A 27,502-nucleotide genomic window follows, 5' to 3' on the forward strand; every position below is an offset into this window, starting at 1 on the left:
AAAGAATAAGCCCTTGACAAACATTGAGAAAACACGAAAAGGGGAAATGGCCGCATCCGGCCACCATATTTGACACCATTTGCGAGTATGATGGTCTTGTGAAACAATGATAGTCCGTCGGAATGGGGGGATAAATGACTGACCCGTATTAAGAGAGAGCAGTATCTCTTGCACGTAAAAATTACCCTTTTAGATTTCGAAAAGAGCAGGCTTAGGCTACAAGGAAACACTCGCACCTTCAACGTGGAAACGGATTAATTCAAGTTGTAATAACTGGTTTCCCAATCCACTATAAATAAATATGTTTAAACTAAAAGAAAAAGCAGCATAAAAGACAGGGGTTTAAACTTTTTTTTAAATATCCTGTTTCAATCAAAAAAAGAGAAAATATCTTTGCTCCAAGGGGATACTAATTTAAATGAATATTATTTTTCCGTTTTAATTTAACTGTACTTAAAAAAATATGTGCCGCTTTTGCATTTCGGTTCTATACGTAGCAAGTCAAGCAAACCGCTCATATACATTATGCTGTATGATTGAGCTGCACGAAATAAAAAAAGTACGACGTTATTTATACAATGCATGAAAAATAACGTCAAAATAACGTTACCAAAACTAACACCAACACCGTACGCGACGTCTTAATAAATATTTTGGCTTAAAAATGTCATAAATGAAAAAGTCCGCGAAACTGTTGCATAGTCTTTAGCATCTAAACAATGTGACGTCATATGTATACTCTGGATGTCGAACATGAATACTAAACGTATTTTACTTTTCGTACGCTTCAGAATGGTTTCAATATAGACAAAAAGAAGATTCTGAGGCTCAAAATGTGACAATCTTGTTTATTTTTTGAGAAATTACATACCCCAAAAAAAAATCGGAATTCAAAATGGTGGCTTTCTTAGTTACGGACTGTTAGAACGTGGAATCTAACCCCTCAAAAGATTTGTCAACGTCCAATGAAAATTATCGTTACAAACTAATTGCATTAGAATTTGTATTTACGTCATACGCGCGTTTCGTCAACAAAGGACTCATCAGTAACGCTTGAATCCAAAAAAAAAAAGAAAAAGGCCAAATAAAGTACGAAGTTGAAGAGTATCGAGGACCAAAATTCCTAAAAGTTTTGCCAAATACAGCTAAAGTAATCTATTCCTGAGGTAGAAAAGCCTTAGTAATGTCTCTCTGATATTTTTCGACATTCTTTTCAAAAAGACAGACCTGCCACAGGAATTTACTCTAAAAGTACATTAAAACCTATTTCCTACCTCATTCTTTTTTACTTTTTTCTTCTTGACCAGATACCCCGCTTCATCCTGTATGAGTAGTGGTATAGTTTCTGGAGAAAACTGGTTATTCTTTTTTAGTTGTAAGGTTTTCTTGTGATTTTTATAAGAAACAGGAAGAAACAGCTCTTCCTTTAAATCGCACGGAGCTTCATCAGTTTGTCTTTTGTGTCTGGTTTTATGTTCTAAGACATTGGATAAATCTACGAAAGCATAGTCTGAAAAATATATTGCTGCATGTGAGTATACAAAATAAAATCAAGAACATTGACTATTTCCTAGAAACTTTAATGTACAAAATAAGAATTACAAGCATTTGCAAAATGTTTTTTTTTTAACATCGATAGATTTATTAATGAAAATTACAGACCTGAATTTGTTTATTACTTCCAAAATATACTTTTATAAACAAGAGAAAAAAGGAGAAGGAAAAAAGAAAAATGAGATCGCTTGTGTTTTTTTTTCTGTTGATTTCATGAATAATAACATTTACGGTACCAATTTTCCTGCACCAGATGCGCATTTCGACAATACATGTCTCTTCAGTGATGCTCGTGATCAAAATATTTGAAATCCAAAGCTTATATAAAAGATGAAGAGCTATAATCCAAAAGGTCCAAAAAGTATAGCCAAATCCGTGAAAGGAATCAGAGCTTTGCATGAGGGAGATACATTCCTTAATTTATAATAATTTCTAACATTTTGTAACAGCAAATTTTAATAACACAAAAAAATACGTATTTTCATGCCAGTACTGGCTACTGGGCTGGTGATACCCTCGGAGACTAACAGTCCACCAGCAGAGGCATCGACCCAGTGGTAGTAATAACATTTACGGTACCAATTTTCCTGCACCAGATGCTCATTTCGACAATCCATGCCTCTTCAGTGATGCTCGTGGCCAAAATATTTGAAATCCAAAGCTTATATAAAAGATGAACAGCTATAATCCAAAAGGTCCAAAAAGTATAGCCAAATCCGTGAAAGGAATCAGAGCTTTGCATGAGGGAAAAAATGAAACTATCCAAAGCAGCATCTTCAGTCATTTTAACAAATATATCGTCTATAATTTTTTCATATTTTTGTATTAAATATGTGTTATCTTTAAAAATAAGAGGTTTGTGCACTTCCTATAAAATGTATGCATATTGTGGATAATAACATATCACATTTTGAAATATTAAACAAAATTATGTTTTCGTACTAGGCAACAGAGCAGCCAGCAATTTTCCGGTGGTATGACGCAACTAAAACATGGAAGTTGTTAAAAATAAAATTATGAAGATTTTTTTCCATTCATATCCGAGCGCTCCACAGAGAGTCATTTGGATTACCATGGCTGTATTTGGCAAAAACTTTCTAAATTTTGGGCCCTCAAAGCTCCTCAACTTCGTACTTTATTCCGCCTGTTTCGTTATTTTTTATTCGGGCGTGCCTGATGAGTCATTTGTATTTGTGAACGAAATGCGAGGCTGACGTTATAAATTTTAAGACTATTATTTTATGGTGATTTTATTAACAACCACTGGGTCGATGTTACTGCTAATGAACGTTTCTTCCTAGAGGGTATCACCAACCCTGTAGTCAGCACTTCTGTGTTAACATTATAGCAATGATCAATGATGATATGGTCATAAATATAAATCAATTTTGAATGTTTTTTTTAAATACAACGGATTATAGTCTACCACAGATATATATTATCTAAGCTGTATTTTGCATAGCCTTTCGGGACTTTGGTTCCTCATGATCCTCAACTTCGTACTTAATCAGGTCTTTTTAACTTTTTATTTCGAGCGTGCCTGATGATTTTTTTTAAGATGAAACGCGTCTTTAGTGTTAATGATGCTAAGTATTGTATCTACGATGAGAAGATACTCTTATCATTACTGTTCAGCAGATTTTCTGAAAATTTAAAATGTTGAAAGATCTTTTTAATGTACTGCAAGCGAATGATCTGAACAGTACTTTTTTACCGGATGTGGATAAACGTGAAATTTGACTAAAAGACTAAATTTGACTATATATGTTCCTGTCTCCTTCAGGCTAATTTGACCTGAATAATTTGTTTTTCAATGGCCATTTTTGTTAGATAGCTCTTCTTGTTTAATTTATGTTGAAATTATTCAGCTTTCAAATATTGTGTTTAAGATTTCTTGGTGGAGGTAAACTGGAAAAATGCTTCGTACGCACTGAATTTTTAATTTCCTAGCACTGAGTCGATACCAATTTTGCTGGACTGCAGCATGAAAGTCTCCGTCGAGAGATCACCAACACAAAAAACTGTGCTTTGATGCTGACATGATTAACTACATGTAGTTTTCTTGAATTAGAATTATCGACTGTATGTTATCGCTTTTATGAATTTTGCATGTAGCCAATTTCTGATAGAAAAAAATGAAATCAACGCTTTATTAATTTTATGCATCCAAAGTGCCTTTCGGGATTTATCATCATAAAGAACGCTCAAAACCGAATAATGGAAGATAAGACTGTATATAAGAACCGACACATTTAAATATATACATGGCACAAAAAGGGTATAATAATATTAATAACCAAATCCATCTGAAGTAAACTTTGACAGATGGAGCTGCGACCATTGTTTCTTTTGTAAGTTCTAAACCTATAAAACATGCAATTTTTGAAAGCGGGTTTGTTGTAAATCATGTCAATATCGAAGTACTGACTACTGAGCTGATGATATCCTCGGGAAAGTGATAGTCCTCCAAATGTAGCCGTGTTGGAACGTAAAAATATATATTATCCATACATGATAATCATTATGTGCAACATCGAAAAAGTTCGAAGTAATTTTTGGGCCTGAGTATGTAAAAGTGATATATACAGTGTGTGTGTTTCGGAAAATTCCAAACCTTTCGTGGAATTTTAGATTTCGGTTCAATAATAAAACTGGATTCATAAATACAATTTTCTGAGTAGATAATATATAATTTACCTGATCCTGAATCATGCTTTAATTTTCCTAGGGTGCATCCAATATAACACAGAATTAGGAAAGGTTTCATGCTTAACTGCTGCAGAGTTACCTGTGTTAATAATTCAGGATATCTAAGCATATCCGTGTAATGAATTTCTTATCATGCCTATGAATAAATCAAGACGTTCGCAAGACTACAAAAAAATCATAAATAACTTGCCTTATTGATTTCAGATGATACTATTTAGTTTATACAAACTGAATGATATCTTTCTTCATCATTATAGATCAGAGAATTGATAAGGCCTTCGTTTCAGAAACTAAAGACCTATTGGTAAAATTATTATTCTTGAAATTTTGGTGTGCAAACAATGGAATTTAGGCCAATGACATTACGTTATATTGTTCCTAAGCCAATCAAAACATGTTGGTGTACGTTTCATCTTTAATGCATTAGATTCTGAAATGGTGAAATTAGTTGGACCCCTTCAAATTCGGTTGATTGAGGTTGCATTCCATCACTTGTACGACCGTGCTGCTTATTATATCTTGGCAGTTAAGTTTATTGATCGAGAAAGCGAGTGTACCAGAAATGAGTTTGTCACTAGGACATTTTTATCGATTTAAACTAGACCGGTTCACTTTAGAGCGATGAAAGGACCAATGTGAACGCTTTGAATCGATCTTCAATCGGTCTAAACTAAAACACCAATCGATCTAAAGTAAACCGATCTTACTTTAAATGTGAACGCAGAGATCGGTTGGTTAAAACTAGTACGATTAAATCGAAAATAACGTATGCGCCTGTACAGCGCCAAAACTATCTCAGAGATTCGTCGTTTAACCCATATTTCTCTGCTTACAGACATTTAAAACAAACTGAAAACATTTTGTCTTTGCCATCGCATAGATTTGCAAAATCTGTGTCTTCTTTTCTTATGATGATTTTTTTCTTTTCAGAAACCGCAATAATTCGTCGTGTTGTAACTTCGTTACTACAAATATGTTTTTCAAAATTAGAGAAAATGGCAATAACACTTGTACCAAAATGTTAACTTATAATTCAGGAGAAACATTAACTTTATCCATTTTTTTTCAAGTGTGTGTGTCAGAGTATCAATAGATGAATTTAATAAATTAGTTCTATTTATACACAATGTTTACAGTTTTACGGGTAAAAAGGTTAGATCGATTGCGTTTTTAATTGTAGTGTGAACGCAGTGGATCGGTTTAGACCGATAGAGATCGTTATGATTAAAGATAATATGAACGCTAACTGGTTTTATTTAGATCGATTCAAATTAGATCGATTAAAAACAAATGCTAGCGTGAACGGGGTCTTGTATAAATGATTTATACAGAACAGTTAAATGTCAATTTGTTGGTGATTTTTTGTTGTCAATATTTTGAATTGTTCTGATAGATCCTAAATTTTCTATCAAACTTTAAAAAACCCAGGTTTTACATATTGCCTGAAAATGATACAACAAACAAACAAACAAACAAATATTTTATTTGCCAATCACGGCGCCCAAAATCAGCAGAATAATTACATTTATGATTTTCAAACATAATATAAAGTAATTTAAAAATAGGTTAAACAAAGTACATAATATGATTGATTTTGATTTAATTGATTGATATAAAATATTAAAGCAAATGAAGTAGGCAATTTGTAATAATAAAAATATATAATATAATATGACCAAGTGTCTGTTACTCTGGTCCCTTTATTGGACAGCACACCTCATAGTATATTAATGATTTATTAAATGTAAAAGAAATAACTAATCAGTAAATGCATATTTGATCATACATATCATTCTATATCTTTATATAGAGAAATCTAATTTAATATTGTATTTCTGTTTATATTGAAAACCTCTAATAATTGACAAATTATTATCAAAATGTTTTTATCTTCATTTACCATTAGCCAAATAAAAAGAGATTTGTTATCAAGTTTTGAAATATTTTTATTTTTACTATATATTTTTCTTAGAAAGGGATTTCTAACATTATTCAAAGTTTTACATGTTAAAAGAAAATGCATCTCATCTTCTATTTCCTCATTACAGAGTTTGCATATTCTATTTTCTAATTTAATATTAAAGTAACGACCTTTTTCTATTTCAAGTTTGTGAGCTCCAATTCTAAATCTTGTTAATTAAAACACATCTTTAAATATATGGTAATATATTTAAGTAAGTCTCAAAATTAAAATTTGGTTTAAATAATCGATAAGTGATCATAAGTTCTAAGTTTATTTCCAGAGGTCTTATTTTGTCTCTTATCATTAAATAGTTCTTTCTTCCATATGCTGCAATCCTTTAAATATAATTTCTTTTTCACCATATTTCTATTGTTTATTTTAGATGAGAGCACCTGATACTCTTTTAAATCAAGTAATTTTAAGATAGCATCAATACTACTAGCCCAACAATTCTTCCCAGCTTTAGATAATGTATTTGAGAGAGAGTATGCATTTGTTAATAAAATATTATTTTTAACATGAATTCTTTTCCAATATTTAATCATGTTTGTTAAAATATCTATCATTAGAGGATAACGACCTAAAGTTCGCCAATTATGGCTAAATTTGTTGCGTGCTTATTAACTCCTAAAAATGTGCATAAGAGTGGAGATATCAGGTTTATAATTAGTAAAATATTTTGTATATTTAAAAAAATGCTTTTAAGCCTTTTTTATATAACATGTTTTTGGCTTCTGAAAAGCTGCCAGATGCACTAAATGTTACGCCAAGATAAGTATAATTAATACATCTTTGTGTGTCCACAACTGAAGTACGTAATATTATTTCCCTTCCTTGTTATTGTACATTTCCGGTTTACACCTGTTAATTTGTATTCTGAATCATCGTATATTTATTTTAATTTATAACAACATTTGATCATGTCATTCACTAAAAACACATCTAATGAAGTATGATGGCTTCCCAAGACAGAAAAATCACAGAAATACAAGTGGAGGATATTCAGAAGAGACGACATCCAAGTAAACACTATGTAAGCTGATTATGAAAAGTATTTACCGGACAAAGTGGGGGATAGAGGTGTAGTTATTTATATTCACAAGTCTTTGACTGCTTTTAAAGTTGACATTTTATCGGAATCTGCTTTTAATGAATCGGTGTGGTGTGAAGTTAAATTAGAAGGAACTGATAAACTGTTATTGGGCTGTATTTATAGGAGTCCGTCGTCTGTATCCTGTAATAATAAGAAATTAAATGATTTAATATGTCATGCTCGTAACTTAAAGTACAGCCATTATTTAATTATGGGAGACTTTAACTACCCTGAAATCAAATGGGTTGATAATGAAGTATCAAGTGGTATTAACACAGATCCTTTTAAATTTTATGAGTGTATGCAAAACAATTTCCTATTTCAACATATATGTACACCGACACGTTTTCGTACTGGTCAAAATGCCAATTTACTTGATTTGGTTTTCACGAATGAAGAAAATATGATATCCAAAGACTCTATACAAATGGATTCGCCAGTTGGGAAGAGTGACCATTGCATGATAACTTTTGATTTTTGTTGCTATTTGAATAATGAGAATACTTCTGGCGATCGTTTTTCATATTTTAGAGGTAACTATGAGATTTTTAATGAGACTCTAAACGACATTGACTGGGATGTTCTGCTAAATAATAAAAGCATTAATGAAATGTGGAAATGTTTCTCTACTGTTATGTCCGATAACATTGATAGATTTATTCCGAAGAAGAAAAATGACCGTAAATTTATAAGCCCACCTTTGTGGATGGACAGAGCTACTAAGTCTGCAATTGTCAAGAAACGTAAATCATGGAAAAAATATAAATATTCAAGAAATAATTTGTCATATATCAAATATGTGAAGGATCGCAATGAATGTACAAATACTGTTAAAAATGCCAAACTTAGTTTTGAACAAAAAGTGGCCTTAGAATCAAAGACTAATGTAAAGTCGTTTTGGAATTATGTTAACAGTAAACTCAAGACTAGATCAGGAATAGGTACGCTTGAGAAACCGGATGGTACTTTAGCATCCAGTACTGCTGACAAAGTTGAAGTTTTAAATCAGTTTTTTACTAGTGTTTTTACTCAAACGGAGGACTTGAAAGATTATGATACTAATTCAGTGTCGAACAATTATTTAAATGATATTAATATTTGTCAGGAAGATGTGATAAAGAAACTTAATAAATTAAAGACAGATAAATCTGCAGGACCTGATGGTCTCCATCCGAAAGTTTTATATGAAGTTAGACATGCAATTTGTTATCCATTGTTTCTAATTTTTAATAAGTCTATCAAAGAGGGGAAAGTTCCAGACGATTGGAAAAATGCCATAGTATCACCGATATTTAAGAAAGGGAAAAAACTAAAACCTGGTAATTATAGACCTGTAAGCTTAACGTCAGTGGTATGTAAGATATGTGAATCCATTATTAGAGACAATATTATGAAGTTTATTCTTACAAACAATCTTTTTACTAGTAGTCAATATGGCTTCCGTCCTGGTAGATCATGTGTTACTCAACTCCTAGAGGTTCTGGATGAGTGGTCAGAATTAATTGATAGTGGTTTTCCACTGGACTCGATTTTCCTTGACTTTTCCAAGGCGTTTGATACTGTACCGCATCAGCGTTTATTTTTGAAACTTGAAAAACTTGGAATAAAGGGATGCATTTTAAATTGGATAAAAAGTTTTCTATCTGGGCGTAAGCAATGTGTTCGTATAAATAACACAACATCAACATGGTCAGACGTTGTGAGTGGTGTACCTCAGGGAAGTGTTTTAGGACCAGTTCTTTTCTTAACATTTATAAATGATCTTCCTGATGTAGTAGAGGGCATAGTGAAAATTTTTGCTGATGATTGTAAAGTTTATTCTAAAGTCTCGTCAGATTATGAGCAAAGTAAGTTACAGGAAAATTTGGACAGATTATGTGAATGGTCAGATATGTGGAAATTAAAATTTAATGCTGCTAAATGTAAAGTATTGCATATTAATCCTGACAATGACCTGAAATATCGTTATACCATGTTGGATGAATCTGGAAATTTTATTGCATTATCTACAGTGAATGAAGAAAAGGATCTTGGAGTAACTTTCGAGTCTAATTTGAAATTTGAAAAACATATAAGTGATATTTACAACAAAGCGCAGAGAGTGTTGTCTCTTATTCATCATTCTTTTGATTACATGGATCAAGATATGTTTCTTACTATTTATAAATCAATAGTGCGTCCGCTGCTTGAATATGCGACATGCGTCTGGTCACCGTATCTTAAAAAAGACATTCGTAAACTGGAATCTGTACAAAGGAGGGCCACAAAACTGGTGAAAAATATTTGTCATCTTAATTATGAAGACAGGCTACGTTCATTGGGTTTGCCAACTTTGGAATATCGTAGGGATAGGAATGACATGATACAAGTCTACAAATCGTTGCATGGTATAGATGACATCGACTGGATGAAGCTATTTACTTTAGCACCATCTAATAATACAAGAGGTCACTCATTAAAACTGTTTAAAAAACAGTGTAAGACCACACATAGACTAAATACTTTTTCAATTAGAGTAGTGGATCAGTGGAATAACCTGTCTGATTTAACAGTGACGGCAAAGACTCTAAATAATTTTAAGTCTGCACTAAATGGCGAAAACTGGAACCCTTATAAATTCATATGTTCGTGTTAATTAAGTGTTCAGCTGCGCACACCCAAATAAGTGTTTTTTATTATAAGTTTAATATATATTATATATATATATATATTAATTATGAGAAGAGAAATGCATATACGACAATCCAAGATGAGGGGTCAGTAGAAGCCTTTGGCTTATTTAACGACCCGAAGATAAAGGTATAAAGGTATAAGGTATAAAGGTAAGTTTAGCGTAAATGTCTTACATTTTTTGATAAATAGAAAACAAACATTTCAAGTACTTGCAATTGCTGTTATTGTTATACACTTAGAACTTAGGTGTCAAAATCAAGCCTTTTATTTTTAGAAAAGTATTTATATACGAGGGTATGGATGGGGGGGTCTGTTATTCTGTAAACATTTAATTTTCACCCCATTTTTCTCTAATCTTTAAAAAATTAACCCCTTTTTTCTCTAATCTTCCAAAAATTAACCCTTTTATTCTCTAATCTTCTATTTTTTGGCTCATTATTCTCTAATCTTCATTTTTTAAGGGCATTATTCTTTAATCATTTAACCCCATCCAAACCCTCATATACTGTGTTGATAAACAAACGATATCATGGGATACACCTGTCAATAGATTACTATAGATTACCACAACACAGTTATAGTATCAATTCTTCAGATTATACTATACATGTATATTTTTAAAACAGTGCTTTCTTGAACTTCTAGTAATAATGTAATTGAACAAGGACTGTGGCATATCCAGAACTTCTTTTATAAGGGGGTGAAGGGGAAAGGGGTGAGTGTGTCAACATATGAACATATATTTATTAAATCCACCGAACAGAAGTACCAACTTTGTTATAAACATTGTCATAATATCTATTCCTGTTGGTACTGACTGCAATAAGAGGGGGCCAGTTACATTTATGCTTCAGTGATTCCCTGTATAATCAACCATTTTTTTTCCAAAAAGGGTGGACCCATCCTCCCCCCATTCCCCTTGATCTACCTATGAAGGATTTATAAATTGTGAAAACTGTAATGAACTGTAATGTAGAAGATGGATATCAATTTGTTAATGGTACTTCATTACATGCAAATACAATTATTCAAGAATCATTGTGTAATAATGTCATCTGGTTCCATCATTTTCAAATCCGTCTGATTTTGAAAAAAATCATATTTATATTGAGTGAACAAGATGTATAAACTAATTCTATCCTTAAAACAAGATGTGATATGTTAAACTTGCCTCATTTTTTGTGCCTGTCCTAATGCAGGATCTTCTTGCTTTGGTTAGTCTTGTGTATAAAAATAAAATTGTTTTGTTTTTTTGCATTTTTCATTGTGGTATCCAATTTGCTGTACTAGCTAGTATACATTATTGTTTAGAGGCCAGCAAGAGCTGCTCTTTAATCAAGTTGTTGTCTCTTTGACACATTCCCAGTTGTCATTCTTTATTCTAAAAGAATTATGTTATTCAGGATTATGTGAATATCTTTTGATGATTTATTCTATTATCATGATTATTATATCACTACAATGCAGATTCCTAATTCTAAACAGAGTTTTTTTTTTTGTTAAAATAGGTTTATGTCATCAAAGTGATTTGGTCAGATGGCTCTAGACATGTTATATACAGACGTTACAGTAGATTTTTTGACTTCCAGGTAAATATTTTTCAGGTTTACTTATAATTCAAATAGTCTATGTTCAATTGATAATTAAACATTGTTCAACATGTTAAAAAAAAGTAGTCAGTTGCAGTTTTGGATATATACATTCTTTCAGTATATGACACTACAAATCGAGAAAGCTGCAATAATAAAGTTATCATGTATTTTATTTTAAATTTAAATTTGGTAAAATATGATAGAGAGAAATGTTTAAGTTTAAATGTTTTCTTTTTAAGCTTTCTCTTTTGGAGAAGTTTCCTATAGAAGCTGGATCTATTGATCCCCAGAGAAGAATTATACCATTTCTTCCAGGTAAGAATGAAACTAACAAATGAATAATGGTGGAAGAAAGCTTAAGCTTATATATTTGCTAGTTAAAATGACCAGGGAAGATTTTGGAGTAGTTTTTTTAGTAAGATACTATCATAACTCTTGGAATTAAAAAGAAATTGCAGTAAGATTGAAAAGTTCAATATCTTATAGTATATGTGAAGTTGGAAAAGATTGAAAAGTTCAACTTCTTATAGTATATGTGAAATTGGAATAGCCTAAAGAATGTGTGCACATAAAGATTGAATATATTTACATAAAGGTCAAATATCTTAAAGTACGTCTGTAAATAAAGGTTTAATTTCTTAATAATGATACAATATAATAGAGTTTAGTTGCATTTAAAAATTCAGTATATTTTATAAAATACATATGATGAAGACATAATTTTTCAATCATCTTACAGTGTTTATATATCTCAACTTGTACGATTCGCTCGTGTATGTAACAATGTTTTAGATTTTAACGAGAGAAATTTATGTATAACTGAAAAATTATTACACCAGGGTTTTCAATATCACAAACTAGTCAAAACATTTACTAAATTTTATCATCGGTATAAGGACATCATTTGTAAATATAGCTCAACTTGCAGACTTCTTATACGTTCAGGTATTTCACATCCAATATTTTATGGAAATATTCTTTATAAAGCACAAAAATGTCAGTATTCACCTCAGAAACTAACAAAACCTTTAAATAGACTTATTAAGAAGGGATATAGTTCCGATACTGTTGTCAAGTCATTAAAGATTGTATATTTTGGCGCTAATATTGATTCACTTATAGGGTCTTTACATCGGAACTAAACACAATTATTATTAATAAACCAGTTGTTGGCATGACACGGGTTATGTTCTTCTCATATATGTTATGATGGTATGATACTAAACCCCTCACGGGGAGGATTTTGCCTGATATTCATATGATGAAAATATAATTTTTCAATCAGTTTAATTGAAGTCTGGAGCTGGCATGTCAGTTAACTGCTAGTAGTCTGATGTTATTTATGTATTATTGTCATTTTGTTTATTTTCTTTGGTTACATCTTCTGACATCAGACTCGGACTTCTCTTGAACTGAATTTTAATGTGCTTATTGTTATGCGTTTACTTTTCTGCATTGGCTAGAGCTATAGGGGGAGGGTTGAGATCTCACAAACATGTTTAACCCTGCCACATTTTTGCGCTTGTCCCAAGTCAGGAGCCTCTGGCCTTTGTAAGTCTTGTATTATTTTAACTTTTAGTTTCTTGTGTACAATTTGGAGTTTAGTATGGTGTTCATTATCTCTGAACTAGTATATATTTGTTTAGGGGCCAGCTGAAGGATGCCTCCGAGTGCGAGAATTTCTCGTTGCATTGAAGACCTGTTGGTGACCTTCTGCTGTTGTCTGCTCTATGGTCGGGTTGTTGTCTCTTTGACACATTCCCCATTTCCATTCTCAATTTTATGTCTTCACACAAAGGTCAAATATCCTTTAGTGTACGTGTACTGTATTCAAATAATAATTTTTACTTCTAGACATAGTTGAATGTTTTCTCTGATCATGAAGTCTTCTGGTGTTTGAATGTTTTCTCAGATCATAAAGGCATTTGATTATTTTGGTTAAGCATCACGATATCAACCAAATCAGAAATGTAATACATGTAATGATTGTTTTGACTACATGAGTTGGTTATCTTTAAGGTCATAAAATTGAGAATGAAGACTGGGAATGTGTCAAAGAGACAACAACGCCACCAAAGAACAATAAACATCAGGAAGCCACCAATGGGTCTTCAACACAGAGCAAATAATCCTGCACCCCTAAACATGTATACATGTACATACTGATTAAGCATATGATATTTTTTATGAAAAATTTTGTTAACTATTATAAACAGGAATCTTGTAAGAAAACTTGTAAAAGGAAACAACATCTACATAAACGTGTCTATTTATTGTTTGTTAATTAAAAGTACAAAAACACATATATGATGATTTTGCATTTTTTTTTTTTATTAACATTCTAAACAGTAGGGTATATTGTTTATTTTTCCTGGAGGGGGAAATAAAAACTTTATGAAAAAGGAAGATAGGAAATCCTTATACTTATCATAAAATAACTTTCATATCAATGTACTTCTTAGAAGTGATATGAATTTTGATTAAGGAAGGGTTTTATGATGTACAGTGCAACCTGTCTAATTTAAAACCTGAGTATTCCAATATCCTGCTTTAACCTACACATTTTCATGGTCCCAAAACATGCCAATCCTTGCAGAAAAAATCTGAGTATTCCGACATCCTGTTTTATCCGACTTTTTTTCTGGTTCCCTAGAGTGTAGGATAACACAGGTTACAATGTATATACAAGTTTCGCTGAAGAGGTTAGGGATGAATAATCAGAAAAGTCAAGTCAATCAGTTTCGAATAAGAGTCATAAGACACTCATTTTGAATGGGTTTTTTTTTACACTTCCTTTTTAACAAATTGTGTTTAAGAATTTTAACGCTCCACCTACAACAGGAGAGGGGATTTATTTTCTGGTTTGTTTGTCTGTCCATCAGGTTGAAGGTTTTGATTGTGGTAGTTTTTTTATGAGGTTTTGTAACATAAATTTGATTTTTGTTATACTTGTTCTGACATCTTCAGTGAGTTTTTCAAATTACATCTGTATTTGCAAAATGACAGTTTTACCCCAATTTCATTCCTCACTGAACATTGATATATGATGGTGCATTTATATATTATGTTTTATATATATATGTTGGAGTGATAAGACACATTTAGAAATTGAATCTTCAAAAAGAAATAATATTTGGTTTTAAATTTTAAACTGTAACTTTTAACATGTACATCCTCAATGAATGATTTTTTTCTTTTATGCTACATGTATAAGAAGAGTCCTTCCTATATGGACATATGTTTAGTTTCATCATTAAGTGCTTTTTAGTGATGACTATAAACACTGTTTACCATGTAGTAGATTGAAGAAAGATGATAATATACTTTTCACTGTCTATATACCAATTATCATTTCTTGCATAATAGTAATGACAATACAAATAAAAACACAGTGTAAGCAGTCAGTTTATGAGAGGTTTAATTGGTGTTGTTAACCTGTCAGGTTATGGTCATCGATAACAAGACATTATATTGTCCAATTGATTGGCATATTTTACACCTATTGTCTGTGGTCAGATCATTACATCTGGTGTTGACGTAAATTGGTGTATTACCATTGGCTCTCCTGTAAGGCATATAAAACACAACAGTTATTTTCTTATTTGCTTCATTTGTTTAGTTTATTATGTCGAAGTAGAATGCCTAATAATTGTAAGTTCATTTTAACTGTTTTGGATATGAATTACTTGTTGAATATGGAAAATTCATCATCTTTTTGTTTACAATCAAGCCTTTCATCTTTATGAAAAAATCATCCTCTCTAGCCTGGAGTTAAAATCATATTAGCTTTATTTAATACTCGTATTGTCATCTGAATATTATGTTTAAAAATAATTTGTTTGTCAAATTTTATTATCATTTAGGTTCTTTGTGGTGTTTTGTTCTTAGGAACTTGAGAGTAAATGAATTTTTCATTTTCATTCTCTTATCTAACTTTGCCTCAACCAAATGTTATGAAACTTATATGCAATGCTGCTTATTATCACAAAATGCAGATCAAGTATGAATTTCGGTGACAGCACTTTTACCATTCTTAAATAATGCGAGAAAGTCCCTGAATTATGTCCCTTTAATATATGTTATATTCAAGCATGAGCATCATCTGTACATTCCCCATTTATTTATTTTAGAATTTACAATTATTTTGCAGGGAAAATATTTTTTGGTAGAAGTCATATAAGAGAAGTAGCCCTGAAAAGACAAGTACAGATTAGTGAATACTGTTCTGTAAGTACACACTCTTAGTTTATGTTCAGCTAAGTACATACTTATCATTAATAACTGCTCTGTAATGTAAATACAATGTGTACTGAATACAGTAATTACAATGTGGATATTTGTGTAACATTGAATACTGTAATTACAATGTGGATATATGTGTAACATTGAATACTGTAATTACAATGTGGATATTTGTGTAACATTGAATACTGTAATTACAATGTGGATAATTACAATGTGGATATGCAGTAGTGACTTGCCATGGCTTTGTTTGGACTTGTTTGTTTGCTTTTTTGGCCTTGAATGTTTGTCCCTAATATTTTATTAACTGTGCATTTGCATTTAGATATCACAGATCAAATTTATTTGTTTATAGTGTATTAATGTACGTTTTTTGATTGAGTTAAGCCTGCCAATTGATATTTTATCGTGTGCTTTTCTATGTTGTGATGTTATGCTATTGTTTCAGAAAAAAAGGGAGAAGGTTTGGATCCATTAAAACGTTTTATCCCGCTGCAAATGTTTGCATCTGTCCTAAGTCAGGAATCTGTTGTACAGTAGTTGTCGTTTGTTTACGTAATTTATACGTGTTTCTCGTTTCTTGTTTTTTTTTTATATAGTTTAGACTGTTGGTTTCCCATTTGAATGGTTTTACACTAGTAATTTTGGGGCGTTTTAGCTTGTTGTTGGGTGTGAGCCAAGGCTCTGTGTTGAAGGCCGTACATTGACCTATAATGGTTTACTTTTTTAAAATTATTATTTGGATGGAGAGTTGTCTCATTGGCACTCACACCACATCTTCCTATACCTTTGTATGACAAGAAAATATCATTGACTATTGTATTAACTGTATTATGCTGATTGATAATCATACATGGTTCTGTAATACTGTAACTACAGTTTTCCTATTTATCAATATCCTAATAGCTAAATACTTAAATATTCTGTCATTTTCCTGGGGATTTACAAATAAGAGGTTCCTGAAAGTTAATATCAGACTTCATTTTAACCAGTGTAAAGCATTTCCTCATTTATTGCTTATCAACTTCCTGTTTACCTACTAATTTTATACATGTACAAAAATGTACATGATATATTCTTAAGCATTGAGACGATTTTTGAAATTTTCATCACAATTTTCATTGGAGCTACTATTTTTGAAATAAAATTTGTTATCAGCATTCATAAGCACATTATATGACATGATGCTTTTAATACATCAGTTGCTCTTCAATCTCCTGTTTATAATCTTATATGACATGATGCTTTTAATACATCAATTGCTCTTCAAGTTCCTGTTAATCTTAAATTTTATCAAAAGTCAGCAGCAGTTGCTTACAGCTTTACTTAATATATATGTTTGTTAAATATTGTTACCTTTGGCAGGAAAGAACTCCAATTTAAAAAAAATCATTACTAAAAGAATGAAATCTTAAGAGTAGACATTTGAGTGCAGTATTTTCACGCTGTGTTAAAGACCAATTGGTGGCCTTCAGCTGTTATCTGCTCTTTAGTTCGGTTCTTGTCTCTAACATGTTAACCATTTCCATTATCAATTTTATTTTGAGGCTTAAAAAGATATGGTAGATTCTGAAAACCAGAATACAAGTTTTTTTTTATGCCCCACCTACGATAGTAGAGGGGCATTATGTTTTCTGGTCTGTGCTCCGTTCGTTCGTTCGTCTGTGCTTCCGTTCAGGTTAAAGATTTTGGTCAAGGTAGTTTTTGATGAAGCTGAAGTCCAATCAACTTGAAACTTAGTACACTTGTTGATTATGATATGATCTTTCTTATTTTAAAGCCAAATTAGACTTTTGACACCAATTTCACGGTCCACTGAACATAGAAAATGAAAGTGGGAGTTTCAGGTAAAAGTTTTTGGTCAAGGTAGTTTTTGATGAAATTGAAGTCCAATCAACTTGAAACTTAGTACATATGTTCTTATAGTAAAATCTTTCTAATTTTATGCCAAATTAGATTATTACCAAATTTCACGGTCCATGTAACATGGAAAAGGATAGTGCGAGTGGGGCATCCGTGTACTTTGGACACATTATTGTTTTTTTTATTTCTGCCTCCAATTGGCTGATTCACAGTAATTACAATGCTTCAATTCAAATTTCAGTGTGTAGTTTCATAGATATTTAAGATGATGGAGAATGTAGTTGTAGAATAGATCAGCCATCATCAAAACAGTTGATTTTTTTATTTGGATTCATTAAATTGCATGGTGCAATGGATAATAAAAGCACATGTTCTGTTCAGTTCTTTAGTATAAACATAAGAAGATGTGGTATGATTGCAAATGAGTCAACTAGATTTCCATGAGAGTTCAAATAATAGGATATTAAGCAATTACAGGTAACCATTCAAAACCCCATACTGTATAGTCAGCTTTACAAGGCCTTGACAGAAGTAGATGTATAACCAGTATTATGGTTTATCATCATAGTAATATACATTTCTATTCATTCATGATTTTTTTTCATTATTTTGACATTCAATTGTATTGTTTTCAGAACACATGTCACAGCTCAATGGTCTTAATAACAATTAGGTTTTCACACAATATGAATAAAATAATAGAAAATGGTATAAGTCAGGACTAAACACTATTTTTTTTGTAGAAAATTTTACTTCAATATTCAAGATGTTCAATAGGTAAGGGAAAGGTGAAGATCTAAAAAAACAATGACCCAACGTTCTATTGACTGTTAAAAACTTCCATTTGTTGTCTGTTTTATTGACCCTGAGCACTAAGCATCTGTTTTATTGACCTTGAGCATAGAACATTGTCTTTTTGTATGAGTTATAAAGCCTGGACAGTCATACCTTAATAGGGCTTTTGAAAGCAAAACATTTAATTAAAAGCCAAGTAATATCATTTGTTTAGTGAAGATAATGAAGTCAATAATAAGCAAAATCCCTACTATTGTATAGTGAGATATAACAGGAAGTATAACTATAATGAAGATTTAGTTGAAAAAACATGGTTTTGATACGAAGTCAATATACATTTTATTTTGTCATTATTATACGACCACAAATGACACGTTTGATTTTGGACAATAACTTTAGTTTAAGTGAAGGAATCTCTATGAAATGTTACAAGAAGGTTCAATACCACGAAAGGAAGATTAGGATTGATTTTAGGGCTTATGGTACCAACGGTTTTGGAATTAAGGGCCAAAAACAAGCATTTTTGTAGTTTTCGAAAAATAATTTGTGTGTAGGTGGATATCTCTGACATTTTACCACAATATACCGTATCACTTAGGGAATACATGGAATGAGAATGGTGGTTATTGCCCCAAACATGCAGGAATTAAGGGTAAAAAAGGTGTAAAAACTAGCATTTTTCTAGTTTCCAGACAATAACTTGTGTTGAAGTGTATGGATATCTCTGAAATTGTACAGCAATGTTTTATACCTCAAACGGAAGGGATTTAATTTTTGGGTAACTGCGCCAAGGAGGTGGGGTTCAAAATAGGGAGAATATTTTTCAAATTTTTTAAGGGTTTCATATTTTTTTTCCCCAATTTTTCAAATTTCAAATTTTTGAAAAAATTCAAGAAGAAATCTTAATTGCACAGTATTGCACAATAGATTTTTAAGATGTTTGACCACGTTTATTTTGTGTCAGAAACCTATATTATGTAAAAAATTTGATCATAATCCAAATTCAGACAGTATCAAGCTTGAATATTGTTTCCAAATTTTCCCAATCTGTTCAGGATGACCTCTGTTATCGTATAAGGTTGCACTCAGCGAATCGTTTCATTTGTTTAGCCTTAATATAAAAAAAATTTTTAACACCATGTTAAAATTTGTTAAACCTTAGGGATGACATCAAAAGATCGATGTAGGATAAAAAACTTAAATCAAATAGTTTGGGGGTGGGGGGTTTAAATTCTTCAAGTTTTGTATATCTAAAATCGATTTTTACATATATCCCTATTGGTAAATCAATTTTCCCCAAATTAAGTTAAGTAAGAGGGGGGTGGGGGTCAGTGAAAAAACTATGTGAATTAAGTTTTTTATCCTACATTGAACTTTTGATGTCGTCCCTAATATGATATAAGATGTTGCTTGGATTAATAGTTCCAAAAAATATTGTCCTCTCTAATTTTAGATAATTTTTAGATTAGACATTCCAGAGTTATAAGATTTAATATCTAAATAACTAGGCAGTATTTCAGATGTCTTCAAATAACTCAAATATTTTTCTTCTCATAAATCCTTAACAAACACTGTTATGTTCATTCAGCTACAAATATTTAATCTTAAAGAAATTTATACTTTCCCTTAAATATGGACAGACAGAAATTGTTTTTGCTCCTTGCATATATATTTATTTAGATTATGACTTATTTTTATAAATTGCCAGGATCTTTAGTTGTAATGAGTTGTAATGTTGGACTAGATTTTGTTGTTGTTAAAGTTGTAGTCAATATATGTATACAATATGAGAAGGGAGGTAATTAGAAATAATAAACAACAACCCAACATCCTCATTAAATCCAGTATATGTCTGATAGTATTGAAAACAGAAACGCACATTTTAATTGTCTGTTTGTTTTATATAGGCTTTGTTATTGATGAGTATTAATTTGATAAAAAATATCGCAACACTAAAATATTGTGAACAAGAATGTGTCCCAAGTACACGGATGCCCCATCTGCATTATCATTTCTATGTTCAGTGGAACTTGAAAATGGGGTAAAAACTCTAATTTGGCATTAAAATTAGAAAGATCATATCATAAGGAACATGTATACTAAGTTTCAAGTTGATTGGACTTCAACTTCATCAAAACTATCTTGACCAAAAACTTAAACCTGAAGCGGGACGAACGAACAAACGAACAAATGAACGAAAGAACAAACAAATGGACGCAAAGACCAGAAAACATAATGCCCATAAATGGGGCATAAAAATAAGGTTCATGACAAAAGGTTGAGTTGAAAATTTTAACCATTTGATAGGAAATAATATAAAAGTGTTGAATGTCAGTTTCTAAATTTAAATTTAATTTTCATGATTTTCAAAAAGGAGAAGACCAGAATTATAGAGTTTAAATTGAAAATTTATTGTTTTTCACAAAATATTTAAGTGTTTGATTTCCTGAAAGGGTGGAGTTTGATAGAGAAAACATGACATGATGCAATATGTACAATTTATTATATCCTGTTAATTTATCTTGAGAGCCTTTTTTTTAAACATCCTTTTTTTATAACTTGGGTCAAGGCCATCTGATCATTTCCCATAACTTTTGTATCTGTGAATTGTTATCTCTTCCAATTTTTGGGTATAATGATATAATAATGATAATAACTATACCCTTGCTTTAAAGGTCTTACAAAGTGGGGATATACTGTTTTAACTCTGTCTGTCAGCTTGTCCATTCATCAGTCCACCCATCTGTCTGTCTATCAGTCCATTCATCAGTCCATTCGTCATTCCATTCGTCAGTCTGTCTGTCCATTCCCATAAATATTTTTCGTCACATCTTTCTCAGGAACTACATAACAAGGACTTCTGAAATTAGGTGTCATGGTTTATATAAGTCAGCCATACTGTGTGATAGATTTTCAGATTTATCACTCAACAACTTCCTGATTACCTTATAATTTTGGCAAGGGGGGATTATCATTAGTTAGGTGGTCAAAACTTCATTGTGCATTATTACTCCATCGTAATGCCAATGGAAATTGTAAATTGATTAAGCTTTTGACAGATGTAAACCACTTCATAAGGATGTGCTTGCAGGGATATAATCCCAGTTTGAATTAAACAGTGAGATCACCAACATACTTCAGTATGCACAATGGGATTAAAGTCCCTTGTAAGCCTGAGGCCAAAATCATCCATTGTTTCAGATGACAAACCATAGCTCTTACCCTGGTAATATCATTATGTTCTCAGATTTAGCTTTTATTATTATGCCTCACCTACGATAGTAGAGGGGCATTATGTTTTCTGGTCTGTGGCTCCATTCGTGCTTTCGTTCGTCCTTCCGTTCGTCTGTGCGTCCGTTCAGGTTAAAGTTTTTGGTCAATGTAGTTTTTGAAGAAGCTGAAGTCCAATCAACTTGAAACTTAGTACACTTGTTGCTTATGATATGATCTTTCTAATTTTAAAGCCAAATTAGACTTTTGACCCCAATTTCACGGTTCACTAAACATAGAAAATAAAAGTGGGAGTTTCAGGTTAAAGTTTTTGGTTAAGGTATTTTTTGATGAAATTGAAGTCCAATCAACTTGAAACTTAGTACATATGTTCCCTATAGTTTAGTCTTTCTAATGTTAATGCCAAATTAGATTATTACCCAATTTTTACAGTCCATGGAACATGGAAAAGGATAGTGCAAGTGGGGCATCTGTGTACTTTGGACACATTCTTGTTTATTTTACTCCAACTTGCACCTAATTTGAGTGGCAGGGATTAAAATGGTTTATTTTGTTTTTTCTGTCTGTTAATTTGACCTGAATTTTGATTGCTTTATGAACATACTGGAGATTCATTATAAATTGCGTGATACCAATTTTTGTGGATTTCACAATATAGGTAAACCACTTATTTGAATGTTCAATGAAGCACATAATTTTTAAAGGTTTGAATCATGACTTTGGCAAAACCACAAAATTGAAGTCATGTGAAACGTGATTTTGATGATTATAGTGATCATGAAATTATTGAACCAATTCATGCATATTTACTACACGTAAAAAGTCCTTTGTGTGCTTGTTTGTTTACATTTATTACGAATCTATAATGCATAGAAAACAAAACCTATTTCTATCCATTCTTTACTTATTTTTGTAAAATGGATACATTCCTTTAAGGAATCTTCAGGTAAAAGGATTATTTTCTTGTTTAAAACAATTTGGAACTGTTAATTTGAGGTTCTGATAATAGTTTAACATACTAACAATGATAAAAATAAAATTCAGTTGTCAAAATGATCATACAACATTGAATGTACATGTATTCTGTATTGTCTATTATCGCTTATGAAAATTTCGTCCTGAAGATGCCTATAATTTGCAACTGGACATTTAACAATTATCCATCCATCCATCTAATGAAAATTCTAGATAAATGTTTCACAATTTTCTATAATGCTTTCTTTACAGGCATTGATAAGTCTTCCTCCACACATATCAGAGGATGAAGAGTTGATAGATTTCTTTGACCTTGAACCTGATGACCTCAACCCAAATGAACTTGAGCAGTAAGTTTAAAATCTTTTTCTGTATATAAGTTTGTTTGTATCCCTGGTATCAAACTTTTTAATGTTGACTTGAAATATCATTGATTCAGTCCTTTTATGTAAATTTTTGGTTATTAAGGTAATCTTTGCAAGGTGCTAAAAAAACAAGTTTTTTTTTAATGAATGTTAAAATCATTAAAAACGCTAGTATTCAACAATGAGAAAACCCTTACAGTATAGTCCACCATAAACGGCACTGACATGAAAAATTTTATAAACCTGTATTACTATTATCTTTGATGATTTTACACATACATGTACATATAAATGGTAAAAGATATATTTCTGTTAATATCGATCATGTATTAGTCTATAGCAGGTAAATGTTAGTATTGCCTAAACCAGACTGCGAATATGATTTATGGGAAGAAAACACAAAATACATGTTTAGGGTATAAAGTAAACTTTAATAAAAGTTTCTCTTTCTAACAATACATGCTTTGATACTTTAGTTATATTTTAAAGTATAAGTTTGCATGACTTAAATAATAAGCAAGAAGTCAATTATTTTGATGTAAATAATACTACGCTATAACTGACACAAATGAATGAAGGGGGTCTTGAATTCAAGTTGAAATGAGATGAAAGGAAGAAAAAAAAGATGATTTATATATAGTTTTGCAACATTTAAAGTCTTCTTTTGACTGTAAACATAAAGCATTTAATAAATAGAAATGATTTTCACTGAATTGGGTCATTTGAGTAAATGGGATAGTTTTTAAAAGGTGAAAATTGTTATCACTGATACAAGATTATTAATCTTGAAAATAAACTTCTGATTCAGTCATGCTTTTAAAAACAATGTTTTCCGTGATGTAAAGACAGATCAGTTAACTTACAGTGATGTAATAAAAGTGTAATTTATATCCTCCTTAGTATGAAAAGTTACATAAATCAATTAACTTGAAAGCTTTAAAAGATATTACCCCCTAAAAATATATATAAAAATGGGAAGGTTGTACGTGAAAAAATGTTGAATCAGTCAGGAAGCACTATAATATACTTTTATATACTGAGGAAACACTTACAGCATAGTATTATAATGTCTTAGTCTGATAAGTAGCGTAAATAGGAAGTGTTTATGAAATCTCCATTGTAAACAGTGTATTATACATTGTACATTGTGGTTTTTTTACAATATTTCATGCCTTCATATATCGTAAATATGAAAAACAAATGTGTGAGGAAGTTAAGGTAAACATGACGAAAGAATGAAGGGAGTAAAAGCATTTATGTGTAAAATTTCTGGAAAACATCCTCAAGAGGGAGGAAATGGTCTCCTTCATCAAAATGATATGTAAGTTCTAAGTTATTATTTATAAAGACAACATTTTTTTTTTTTATGTACAAATATTGGGTGTGGGGTAACATTGAAAGAAAAAATATAGACATACTTCAATGAGACAGCAATCTAACACCAATTCATTTAGGCCTAAGGATATTTCCACAATAATCAAAATGTTCATTCCTCAATACCATATTAGGTTATCTTTATCATTGCCTTTAATTATTTTTTATGCCCCATTTATGGGCATTATGTTTTCTGGTCTGTGCGTCCGTTCGTCCGTCTGTTCGTTCGTCCGTTCGTCCGTCTGTCCCGCTTCAGGTTAAAGTTTTTGGTCGAGGTAGTTTTTGATGAAGTTGGAGTCTAATCAACTTGAAACTTAGTATATATGTTCTGTATGATATGATCTTTCTAATTTTAATTCCAAATTAGAGATTTAACCCCATTTTCACGGTCCATTGAACATGGAAAATGATAGTGCAAATTTCAGGTTAAAGTTTTTGGCTTCAGGTTAAAGTTTTTGGTCAAGGTAGTTTTTGATGAAGTTGAAGTCCAATCAACTTGAAACTTAGTATACATGTGCCCTATGATATGATCTTTCTAATTTAAATGCCAAATTAGAGTTTTGACCCCAATTTTACGGTTCACTGAACATAGAAAATGATAGTGCAAATTTCAGGTTAAAGTTTTTGGCTTCAGGTTAAAGTTTTTGGTCAAGGTAGTTTTTGATGAAGTTGAAGTCCAATCAACTTGAAACTTAGTATACATGTGCCCTATGATATGATCTTTCTAATTTAAATGCCAAATTAGAGTTTTGACCCCAATTTTACGGTTCACTGAACATAGGAAATGATTGTGCAAATTTCAGGTTAAAGTTTTTGGCTTCAGGTTAAAGTTTTTGGTCAAGGTAGTTTTTGATGAAGTTGAAGTCCAATCAACTTGAAACTTAGTATACATGTGCCCTATGATATGATCTTTCTAATTTAAATGCCAAATTAGAGTTTTGACCCCAATTTTACGGTTCACTGAACATAGAAAATGATAGTGCAAATTTCAGGTTAAAGTTTTTGGCTTCAGGTTAAAGTTTTTGGTCAAGGTAGTTTTTGATGAAGTTGAAGTCCAATCAACTTGAAACTTAGTATACATGTGCCCTATGATATGATCTTTCTAATTTAAATGCCAAATTAGAGTTTTGACCCCAATTTTACGGTTCACTGAACATAGGAAATGATTGTGCAAATTTCAGGTTAAAGTTTTTGGCTTCAGGTTAAAGTTTTTGGTCAAGGTAGTTTTTGATGAAGTTGAAGTCCAATCAACTTGAAACTTAGTATACATGTGCCCTATGATATGATCTTTCTAATTTAAATGCCAAATTAGAGTTTTGACCCCAATTTTACGGTTCACTGAACATAGAAAATGATAGTGCAAATTTCAGGTTAAAGTTTTTGGTCAAGGTAGTTTTTGATAAAGTAGAAGTCCAATCAACTTGAAACTTAGTATACATGTTCCCTTTGATAAGATCATTCTAATTTTAATGCCAAATTAGAGAATTTATTCCAATTTCACAGTCCTTTAAACATAGAAAATGATAGTGTGAGTGGGGCATCCGTGTACTGTGGACACATTCTTGTTTAAGAATATTTTAATTTTAATATTTCCATATGATTATCAGTATGCATTCATTATTTTCCTCTTATATAGACTAAACGTGTGAGACAGAAAAATACAAATGTTGTCTTGAGGCCATTTTGAACAGATTAACATCATCATTGATCAAACACACGGTCATTGATGTTTTAATTATGCATTGAGAAGAGACTAGAATGATTCAGCGTTATATATATACATGTCCAATGTATTTGTCATTGGTTAGCTAATATTATAAGGCTTGTCTAGGTTATTTAGGATTATAATATTATAATCGACTCCTTGTAAAATCATTTTTAGGCCAAGTTAAGGATACACAGAAATTGCATTATATTTTATCTTAATTTGTCATCTACATAAGGAAGTGATTTTTACCTGTGACAAGGTAGAACAGATAAATAAATATTTATTTACATAAGATTTAGTGTGTAATGGAGATTTTACAGTATGTTAGAAATGACAATATGTATACAATTTGTCAATTTGGATTTATTTTTTACACAAACCAGACAATGCACAACACCCTTTCCTCTTTGAAGCCTTTTGAAGTTTAGTTGATAAAAAGACCAAATTTGACTTTGATCTGTTTATATACAGGCGAAAACTATCAAAGTTTCTATTTGTATACAACATGAATTTGAAGAAAAAAAGCTTTGTTTGCACTTTGAAAAGTTGTAGCTGAGTACAAATGTTCATTTTTGTCTCATAACTTGATTTCTAACTAGCATTTGTTTAACATCATCATGTAGTGTACAATGAAACAAAAAAAAAGATCAAATAATGATTTGTTTGTTCTTGTTTTGACTGATTCACTCCTTCAAATCTGGGATGATATATGAATTATCATTTGATCTTTTCTATTAAACTGACTTACTCTAAAGTAAAACATTTTAGGTGTAATTAATTCAGGTAAAATAAAGAACATCATTTTTTTTAGTTCTTACTAACTTTTATCAGGGGCGGATCCAGTGGTTTTAAAAAGGTCAGGTTCCCAACCCAGAATAAATGGGTGGTGGGGGTGGGGTGGGGATGGTGTTTCAATTATATGTCCCCATTCAAAAGCATTGATTGTCAAAAAAGGGGGGTTATACCCACCCCACCATTTTCCCACCTACCTGGATCAGCCACTGTTTATGTTGAGGTAAAATTATCTAGATAACTGTACAAGTCTAAATTAATGATGATGAAGATGTTATAATAAAGTGAAAAACAATAATATAAATATCAAAGATAGTGTATATTAAAGATGATAAAAATTTGTAAAATAAGAAGATTATAAGTATTAACAATGTTTATGTTTCCAAAAATCGTTCATCAGGATGGGTCACCAAATATGTAAAATGTTGTCCAAGTTTATACAGTTAGTAACTATTCCTTGTTAGAAATAAAATAACAGAGTTGTCGACCAATTGATTTTGATAATCCTTTAAAAATATTAAATATTTTCAAATTAACCTAAACTTATTATATCATAAAACACATTGATAACCA

At 31.2% G+C, this 27,502-nt stretch overlaps 2 protein-coding genes across 5 annotated transcripts in view; one reads left to right on the forward strand and one right to left on the reverse strand.

The window, feature by feature from the left end:
- Window positions 1-4,326, reverse strand: part of LOC143071780 (uncharacterized) — a 40,295-nt gene extending 35,969 nt beyond the window's left edge. The window contains exons 1-2 of the mRNA XM_076246353.1: window positions 4,252-4,326; window positions 1,275-1,510 (exon numbers count right to left, since the gene is read on the reverse strand). Coding sequence (XP_076102468.1) covers window positions 1,275-1,510; window positions 4,252-4,321 — 306 coding nt within the window. The 5' untranslated portion in view covers window positions 4,322-4,326. The remainder of the gene's footprint in view (window positions 1-1,274; window positions 1,511-4,251) is intronic.
- Window positions 4,327-7,079: 2,753 nt separating this feature from the next.
- LOC143071782 (uncharacterized) overlaps window positions 7,080-27,502 on the forward strand; it is a 38,973-nt gene continuing 18,550 nt past the window's right edge. For 2 of the 4 annotated variants that reach the window (XR_012976969.1, XM_076246354.1), the window contains exons 1-5: window positions 7,080-7,259; window positions 11,501-11,581; window positions 11,824-11,899; window positions 15,735-15,811; window positions 22,943-23,040. Coding sequence is in view for 3 of the 4 variants with exons in the window: in XM_076246354.1 (XP_076102469.1) it covers window positions 7,179-7,259; window positions 11,501-11,581; window positions 11,824-11,899; window positions 15,735-15,811; window positions 22,943-23,040 (413 nt within the window). In the remaining variant the exon portion in view is untranslated. Of the gene's footprint in view, window positions 7,260-11,500; window positions 11,582-11,823; window positions 11,900-15,171; window positions 15,236-15,734; window positions 15,812-22,942; window positions 23,041-24,058; window positions 24,377-27,502 lie in introns of those variants that run through there. The other 2 variants (XM_076246355.1, XM_076246356.1) reach the window with 2 other exon arrangements.

This window comes from Mytilus galloprovincialis, chromosome 4 (assembly GCF_965363235.1).
Source record: "Mytilus galloprovincialis chromosome 4, xbMytGall1.hap1.1, whole genome shotgun sequence".
Classification (NCBI taxonomy): Eukaryota; Metazoa; Mollusca; class Bivalvia; order Mytilida; family Mytilidae; genus Mytilus; species Mytilus galloprovincialis.